Source organism: Nicotiana attenuata, chromosome 6, assembly GCF_001879085.1.
Source record: "Nicotiana attenuata strain UT chromosome 6, NIATTr2, whole genome shotgun sequence".
Taxonomy (NCBI): Eukaryota; Viridiplantae; Streptophyta; class Magnoliopsida; order Solanales; family Solanaceae; genus Nicotiana; species Nicotiana attenuata.
In genome coordinates, this window is record NC_031994.1 from 12,726,516 (window position 1) to 12,736,310 (window position 9,795).

A 9,795-nucleotide genomic window follows, 5' to 3' on the forward strand; every position below is an offset into this window, starting at 1 on the left:
AGCATCTACACTATCGCTGGTAGAAACTAAGTTTAATAAATCACATGGGATAGAAAATCAAGTAGAGTAAATAAAGCATAACCATGTATAGTTATCACTTTGTGATGAAGTTAATCCCACTAAGAGGCCAATGATTAGAAAGACCGGTTATCTTTCTCTGCAAGAAATGCTACTACTGAGTTTTCAAGTGTTTTATATATGCTGCCACTTCTTTATTAGAAGTTGACTATATTATTCCAGTAGATACAACTGTTGCTTTCGGCTGGTGATTGACCAAGCATCAAAGGGAAACGACTTCAGGATGGCTTCCGTTTCTGTGATTTGTGGCGCCTTTTGCCCAAACTATGACAGATGATCTTGGTTTCAACATCCTCATTTAACACGTAAGCCATCCTTTGTTTTTTTTTTCCCTTGTGTCTTTCAATAACATAATCACTAAACATGCCATAATGATACTAATCATAAGAATGACAGTAACCTAATGCCTTTGTATTTGTGAGTTCAAAGCCAAACAAAGATACACTTTGTATCCAACTAGTAAGATCAAACTTCAAGGATACATAAGTTTCAACATTGCTTGTTTGTGAATATGCGGTTAAATATAACCACAACATAAAAGGCATAGAAAGATAAGAAGAATGAGTTTAATTTCAGAAACGGTGGCCTCGTCATGAAGGAATACACAATTCTCTCTTTAAAGGGAGAAGAATATTATTCAAAGTTATAACTGACAAGTGGCTTTAACTATAGACATGGTATCATTTAAGATGATTTCCTTCTTAATTTTCCGTCCATCACTTATCTTTGAACGCTCCATTACAATTGTATATATTTCATCACATTGACAGACAGTGAATTTATTGTAATTCTATTATGAAGTGAACACACCGAATCAATAAATAATTGCGACGACAATTACTAGTACATGCTTCTGTTGCCAAGAGTACTGGACACATCTCCATGCCCTTGGTATGTTTTTTCCTTCATGCAATAGTCGTGGCTAGCACAAAGCCTGCGTATCTTTACTATATTTAGTACTCACTTGTTCTCCACTCCTTTGACAAATTTCAGAACAGTGACCAAATTTTCTATTCTGCAGATTCCCCAATTTTCACGAACACAGAAGTTGAATATAAAAATTTAAATTCCTTAAGATTGTTAGTAATCTGTGTTCGAATCAGAAAATCAGAGAAGCAAAGAAACATTAGTTTAATAAACAAAACAGAAAAAATAATTCCGAGCCCACAAGTTGCTTGTGTGTCCTTAAGGAATTTAATCCCCTCACTGTTGCCCAAGGTTTTAGATTAATTCTTTCCAGGATAGAACGGACTAAACTATTCCGTAATACTGACAATCGAAATTACAGAAATTCAGCGAACTCAACAGACGGAGCAAATCACACTTGACACTTATGTTTATTTGAAAATAATGCAACAATATATAGAAAAGAGGGGAGGAATTTTCAGATTTTTCCATTTCTGGAAAATAAGGCCAAGCCTCTAAATTTATAGACAAAGGAAGGGTGAGATGAATAGTTGCAATCCAAAAGGTGCCTCTTATATTTCGCATTCACACCCTTTAAAGAAAAACGTAATACAATCTCTGTCACAACTTTTGCACTTCGGGTGAGTATGTATTCTGTGCGCACTAGGTAAACCCCTTACCGTGTAATAGTCTGCAAACTACACATGGAATGTAAACCGCACTAGGCAAGCCCTGTGCGACAAGGCTCGACCCAGAAGGCATTAAGGAAAATCGATCCCAGGTCATCAGTATGGATGACCGCCCCAAACCAACCGGGTCATCCCGAAGGGACCACACTTCACACTTTTAAGACTCCGATTCTTAGAATATCTTAACTGTAACTCTAGGATCTTATTTTTTCTTGTTTGCTTTCTTTCTTGTTTTATTTGTTTCCTTTCTTGTCAAATACTCATATTGCTTTACACAGCTACTATATAAGCTACCTCTCATTCTTTTCCAAGCTGCCACCCGAACTTATAATCTCCGCGATCATGTATAAATTTGCAAGCGTCTCCGTATCCACAATATCCTGTCTCTTTATAGTCTTTACAAATATCTGGTTGATAATCAAATCTTGTTGAAACTCTTATGTAGGCAGAAGCCCTGAGAGGACCATGCGCTCGACCAACTTTGGATAACTCAATCTCAATTTCTGAAGTGGTTGTTGCTATACTATCATTTTGAATTTGAGTTTGTTTTGAGGACTCGAAATGAAACAGGAGTTTTGAATGTACATTGGATTTAGTAGCCTTGTTACACTTTGAAGGTCGAGTAGAAAAGTGTAGCTTGTTATCAGCAATTGTTGGCTTTTTCTTGGTATATATATATATATGACTGAATTTTTTTCAGTATCTTCATTCTCCCCTTCTTCAACCGTTGGACGCTTTCTAATATTTTTGCCTTTGGACGTTTATCTGCATGAACTTGGAAAAGGTGGTGTTGTTGCCAAGCTCAACTTCAGCTTTTGTAGAGTTTGAATCAAACGTGGGAGTATTTATATTCTCCATTGCTCTAATAATAATTTGAAAGAATTCAAATATCCTAGAAGAATAATTCACCCACAAGTGGAATATTGAACATTTACTATTTAGAAGAAATTTTGCAAACCACAGAGAAGAAGAAACTAGGTGGCAACCTTTAAAAATAGGTAGCATCACCCTATTTATAAGAGTAAAAAACCTATTTTGATTAGAAATTGAAAAACCTATTCGCATTTAATTTTGACTACAAAACAAACTTAGACATGAATTATATAAAAATAAACACCAAATCATATACAATTTAGGATTACTAATCATCCAATAAATGATTAAACACCTACAGATTTTTTTTGGTTTCCTTCACATGAAATTAATTTTCCTTAAAAACTCCACGTCACAGTTGTCCTTAAAGCAACATATATATATATATATATATTGACAATATGAATATAGGAAATGTATGAACTAATAGAACACAATAGAAATTCAGAAAGCAAAGAAATTAATATTGGGCACATAGCTCGAATACGTGAGGTGAAAATAAAAAAAATAAAAGACGTATGACATGTGTTGCTGCCCAGGATCGAACTGGGGACCTTTAGTGTGTAAGACTAACGTGATAACCACTACACCACAGCAACTTATTGTTGAAAACTTATACAAAAGATTCATCTCGTTCGTTTCCATCGTTGAAAAGTTGGTTGGCGGACAATTTCTGGGTGCAAAAGTTCCTTAAGGCCCTCTATTTTAAAAGGCAGAATTGGGATTCGCCCGGGGCTCGCCCTGGGGCGGAGCACTCGTAAAACGCCCCTGGGCTTATGTGTGGGGCTTAGTTCCGTGAGACTTACGCCTTGGCCATCGGGGCTTACGCTCCGGACACGCCCAACGCCCAGCGTACTAGGCTCGCCTAATAGAACTTTATGCAATTTTATGTAATTAACTTTATAAATTCTCAAATTTGCTTAATAAATCGTTGACTATTCAAAATTACTTTTTTCTTAATCATAAACATTAAGTTGAGAGTATTTTATGTCATAATTAAAATAAAAAATTATTGCACGTTATCCACTAAGACTGCTATGATAGTTAATTTTAAATAAATCTTTCATTTAAAAGGTATTTATTTATTAACTTTTGTTATGTCTTTAATATATAATAGTCCATAATTTTTTATAATTATTTTTTAAATATTTTTTTTCACGTTTACGAGATACAATACTTATTAATTTAATAGTCAGTATTAGCTAGTAACTATTTACAAATAATTAGTTATCATGGTATCGTATGGTAAATTATGTGTCACTTTATTAACTTGTTGAAACTTAAAAATAAATGATGCTAGAGAATCATATTTAAATTATGAATTATGTTTTTATATAAATTCTCTTTCAAATAGAAAGCATATTAAATAAAAGGAGTATTTTAAGAAAAATATCAAATTATAATATTCGAAATTCTTTCAAGATTCATTACTCCTTAACAGATACATATAAGATTTCGTATCGAATACATTACTTTTGATGTTTGAGTTGTAACGACGTTGCTGCTAATTTGCATATTGTGATATATGTCATACTTTTCGTATTATTCATAGTTGAATTATAATTTATAAATATTTTAAATAGATTATTTGTTATAATTTTGTGATTTTAATGTAATTTTATAATTATTTTTTATTTTATACTATCTTAAAATTCTTGAAATCAGTAAAATTTAAAGATCCGTGGGACTTACGCCCCATGTCTCAGGGCTTACGCCTCGCCTCGTCAGAGGTAAAACGCCTCGCCTCACGCCCCCGCCTTTTAAAACATTGTTAAGGCCTAAGGACATTTATGAAAATTCTTGCATTAACATTACAAAAAATATGACTTATGTTGTTTTTCTAACAAACTATAATTTTATCTTCCAAGAAATATTCAGATTCTTTTTTAAAAATTGCTCCAACAGAAAATGAGTTTTAAAGAAAAACTCTATACATTTCCAAATACGGTATTTTGCATAAATTATTTTAGAAAAGAATTTTTTTTTTGGTCAGCAGAAAAAGAAATAGTTCAACTAGTCTAACTGATGATTCATCCACAACAAATAAAAAAGAGCTGTTCATCAGATACAATCATTCCACCACTCCAGATTGACAATGTCAAAAAACTGACCATATTATTAAAAAAATATTTTATAAATTCAATAAATTATATTGAATCATATTCCGTAATTTCCTGAAAATTTCGTAAACGCCAAGTGTCGCAGCTTATATTGCGGGAAAGACGGACACTAGGGAACGACCTCAGCGTCTGGCGAGAAATACAATCACAAAGTTCTTTCAAATTCTTCAACCCGTCGTCCTCAATTCGACAATTCCCACAACCCTAACCTTTAGAAAAGAAACCCTAGCTTTAATCTAGGGTTAGGGTTTTCAGGAATTCTAGTCAGTTGTATCAATAACTAAGATGACGAGGATGGCGAGGAGTTGCATGCAGTCATTGCTGAAGGTGGTAAATTCGGCGATTGGAATGGTTGGGATCGCTATGATATTGTACGCCCTTTGGATGTTTAGGGTTTGGCATAAGCAGATGGGTCCCACTCCTCCCCCTTTCTTTGGCCCCGATGCCCCTGCTCCATGGTAAATGTTTCACCTCTTTAAATGCGTGCGAAAATTCACATGAAAGTTAATCGCTTTATGTGATGGTGGGCCATTCTTTTTTTCTCTTTTTTTAAACCAAAAGTTAGGACCTTTAAAGTATTGGAGTTCCTTTTTACTGCCTCACTTTTGGTCTAACTTTTTGATTTATGTGTTTTCTGCTTATTGGAAGCTGTGGTATGAAAGGAGGATTTCTATTGTCAATTTTGCTATATTGAAGTTCATATCGGGAATTAACTATGGCACTATGCCTCTGTTCCAAATGGTTGGTTATATATGTGAATCCTCTGATCCCAGTATTCATAGGAGGGTCCATTACAGTAAAGACTTTTCTTTAAACAGAACCATGGTCGGGCCACATGACTAGCTCGCACGACTCCACTATTCTGCCAAGTACCTCCATCCTCCCATTAGTATAGGAACTGGTGGGCCACACCATTAGGTTATACTTAGACTATCTTTAGGATTTGGGGGGGGGGGGGGGGTTAGGCTTTGCCTACTACCTGTGTATAGATCACAAAAGATGAAAGGAGGATGGTTTTGTGCCATACCTCCCATAGAATTGAAGAATGATAAAAGTCACAGATGTAAAATAAACTTCAAAGCTGAAATGAGGAGGACTCCTCCTTTACATGATCATCTGTGTAAGGCTGTAAGCTTTCAAAAAGTAGCTAGGTAGTCTAAGTGCTATATACATAAGGGACTAATTATACTTTTGAATCATGTTCTTACCATTAAACAATTGCTATGGGGAATCCATTATTATGCATCATGAATGGACTGCTTGATGGAAGTAAAAAGTAGAAACCAACTAGGCCTTTTCTTTTTTCTCTTTTAATTTTGGTTCAGTAGTAAAATATTGGTGTTTCTTTATATTTGATAGTAGAATGTCACACACTCATATGCACATGTTGAGAATGATTATTGATCTAGATTTTGATATTTTTATGTTTCATAAGCTGTCAGATTTCTAATTTTTTGAAATTTGGATATTAGTTTCTGGTTCAACATTTGTGTTGTAAATTTAGCAAACTTTTGTCTAATGCAGGTTCATTTACTCAACACTTGGTCTTGGAATAACTTTGTGTGTAGTCACGTGCTCGGGTCACATTGCTGCAGAGACTGCTAGTGGCTGTTGCTTGTATATTGTATCCTTTTCATTACTTTCTTTTAATAAATGTAGGTTATTGAATGAGATTCTTGTCTGTTCAGCTGCCTCCAGTGTTCCTTTTTTTGGGGGTGGGATGGGTTGGGGGTCAGGGCAGACACGAGTGTGTTCCGAAAAGTTACTTGGACAAGCTTCATCCTACACTATTGTAGTAATTAACTAGCGGTTCAGCAGAGCAATGGAAGTATTTTTACTGACTTAACCTTCTAGGAAGCAATTGTGTCGATATTTCTAGCTTGGAAATATTGGGGGTGGGGGGCGATGGTCAGGGTAGACACGAGTGTGTTCCGAGAAAGCTACTTGGACAAGCTTCATCCTACACTATTGTAGTAATTAACTAGCGGTTCAGCAGAGCAATTGTAATCTTTACTGATTTCACCTTCTAGGATGGAATTGTGTCGATACTATTTCTAGCTTGGAAATATTGATCTGCATAATCTTCTTATACTACTAAGGAGAAGAAACAATACTCTTGTTCATGACTTATTTCAATGGTTCTTGCATGTGACTCAGTCTTTTGTTTGATAATGTGATTTTCAATAAAGAAGAATCATCATTTTATTTATGATTCCCATTTCTATATTTTGCAGTTCGATATAACGTCAGCACCTGGGATTGAGGGTAGGGCAGGAAAGGATTTCCTTGAATGCTTGTGCAATGATGTAGTTGGATAAATTAACTTAAAATTAAACCTTGTTGGTATCATCAGTTGGTCAGCACAAACATGGGAGTTTTGGTATCCACCAGTTGATCAGAATAAACATGGAGTTTGTGTTTGGGTATTTAACCAAATAGGATCATCTGGTTCCTCTAAAAGGACCTATCACTGAAATGCCCCTACTATGGGGTAAAACTTAGTGGAGAGACAGGTTTTCCCTTTAGTTGGGAAATGAAGCTATAGCCGTGGATGATATCTACCAGTTGATTTTCTTGGTTTACTTTTGATGCCATTATCCTAGATGTTGAGGTTGATATGCTTTATGCATTATTAGCAAGTAGCAACTAGCAACACAGGCAGCCACCCAAAATGTTGTCAATGATCTATACTGATTGGTGAAGCTATTTTAAAAGATTTTAAGCACCTTCATGGTAAGTTAGGGATGGGGGCTGCACAAAGGGACTCTTTTGCAATCACCTTATAAAAAAAAAGGGACTCTTTTGCAATTCATGTGCAAAAAATTGTAATTAACTGTCATTCGTCATGGTTATGCTCTTTCACCCTAGTAAGCTTTCTTCGCTTTCTAGATTGTTGCTTAAAGTGTCCTTGTTGCTGCTACTTTTTTGGCTTATCTTTTTATTTGATATTAATCCTTTTGCCCCACAGAAGCTTGAGAACTTGGACTCTGCTTTTAAGACTTGCTATGGGAGAGTTGGAATGATTGCTAATTTGAAATTATTAGGATTAATATAAATGTACTTTTTCTTATTCAACTTGACAGTAATCCGAAGTGGTCTTTTTTCTTTAAGATTCTGCAGTTACGTTGCTTGATATTCACTGTACGGTCTCTAGGTCTTGTGTAAGGTGATATAATCATATAAACCTGCATCCTGGAGTGACTATTCAATTAAAACAGTGATGTTTCTCCTTAATTGGTATAGTACATGGTTTTTGTGTTCCTACTTCTCATGATAGAAGCAGCTGTGACAGTAGACGTATTCCTTAACAGAAATTGGGAAGAGGTATATGCATTAAAAAATGCACCATGGAATTTGATCTTATATATTGAGGTTTTAACAAATCTTTTATATTGATTTGTATTCAAATTGACCTGATCAGGACTTCCCCGAGGACACAACTGGGAATTTCGATGAGCTCAAACACTTCTTGAAAGAGAACTTTGACATTTGTAAATGGGTAGGTTTGTCAGTAGTGACTGTGCAGGTTGGTCTCCTTCCACACTCATATACCTTTATTCTATGATAAGTTTTTACCTGTTTTTTTTGGGCAATATAGTTATTCAACTAAACCCCGTTGATATGATTTAATCATTAGCACAAATCGCTGTTTGAAGCTGGTGAGATAAACCTGTTCCAAGTGATTGTTATGCTTAAAGAGCCTTCTTTGTAAACCGTTCCTGCCTCACTCCATTCTTTGTTTTTTAGTCATCCCCGTAGATCTATGTCATAGTAATAATGTGGATTCATGTAAAAGGAATTTGTTACTAGATCAGATCGTATATCTCTTGTATTTCTTTTTAATAGGTCCTAGTGTGCTTTAGCGTGCGTTTCCCCTTTTTCTAATATCTGAAGAAATTTCTTTGTTTTGGGTGCCATTAGAGCTTATTTCACTCTTCTCTGCTGTAAAATTTTACTTCAGGGATTGAAGTCCTTTTAGCCTTTTTTTCTTTGAATGTCTGTAATATTTTGAGAAGTTATTTCTCCATGCAGCCTTGCATCTTATTCTGCTTATTTGAGCATCTGCCTAATTACTTCCCACGTGCAGGCGTTAAGTATATTATTGGCGATGATCCTCAAAGCTCTAGGACCCCACCCGGAAAGGTATCATTATGAGAGTGATGATGATTATATTCCAGACAGAGTCCCGCTATTGAAGAATTATGTTCCTTCACCCTCTTATGTTGTTGGTGACCCTGTGTATGGATCTAAGAATGATGCTTGGAATATCAGAATTAACAGCAAGGTACGCATTCTCTGCAGACTCATAGGATAAAATTCATTAAGGTGCTCAATGGAAAGATATGTGGCTTGATTGTATATGATTCCTTCTTTTGTATCTGATGCGCAGGCAAGCAGATGAGCTACACTTTCCGTTGGTCAATCAGCAAGCACTGAATTTGCGGTACAATTGTAATCACGGTGCAAAATGTGTGTAATTCACATGCTTCTGACCATTGGTAGAATTCACGTAAACTTGTGCAGTTCTTGTATGTTCTGATTCTATATACTCTTACACTTGTGTGGACAATGTGATAATTTAGCTCTCAAGAGTCCAAAAGTCTACTTCAGTTGCTTTATGTTTAATAGTAGAAGCATGCAGTTTACCAGGATTGAGAGTAAAGTACATCAAACGACTGTTAAGAGATGAAAAATATAATCTCATCATTCTCTTGCTAGGTATGGTGGAGGACCAATCAATTACACTTGTTACAAGTTGAGACTGTTTAATTATTTGCGGTAGGTGTTCCCTTTTGTGGACTGACAATCAATCATACTTGTTATAAGTAAAAAGAGGAGACCGTTTAGATCTTCCAAAGTACTAACCGTGGGTGTTTCCTTTCTCTCTCTCTCTCTCTCTGTGTGTGCGCGTGAGAAAGCACTTGAAAAGAACATGTTTCTATTATTGAATTCACCCGACCTGCCTAAAACTCTCACTCTCCCTCTCCCTCTCCCTGCCCCTGCCCCTCCCCCTCCCCCTCTGTGTGTATGTGTGTGAGAGAGAGAGAGAGAGAGAAAGCACTTGAAAAGAACATGTTTCTATTATTGAATTCACCCGACCCGCCTAAAACTGGTAAACTGAGAATAGT

The 9,795-nt window shown here is 35.7% G+C and overlaps 1 protein-coding gene and 1 non-coding gene across 4 annotated transcripts; one reads left to right on the forward strand and one right to left on the reverse strand.

Annotated features, from left to right (window-relative positions):
• TRNAV-UAC lies at positions 3,073 to 3,145 on the reverse strand. Its single transcript has one exon. It is a non-coding gene; the product is annotated as a tRNA-Val (tRNA).
• Positions 4,660 to 9,406, forward strand: LOC109226609 (tetraspanin-19). Of its 3 annotated transcripts, none has more exons than XM_019391425.1 (6): positions 4,660 to 5,124; positions 6,191 to 6,290; positions 7,910 to 7,990; positions 8,088 to 8,192; positions 8,754 to 8,951; positions 9,057 to 9,406. In XM_019391425.1, the coding sequence occupies exons 1-6, from the start codon at positions 4,952 to 4,954 to the stop codon at positions 9,066 to 9,068; spliced, it is 669 nt and encodes a 222-aa protein (XP_019246970.1). In that variant the 5' UTR covers positions 4,660 to 4,951; the 3' UTR covers positions 9,069 to 9,406. The 3 variants fall into 3 exon arrangements, with proteins under 3 accessions (XP_019246970.1, XP_019246971.1, XP_019246972.1); XM_019391426.1 differs by lacking the exon at positions 4,660 to 5,124 and adding an exon at positions 5,309 to 5,407; XM_019391427.1 differs by lacking the exon at positions 4,660 to 5,124 and adding an exon at positions 5,708 to 5,786.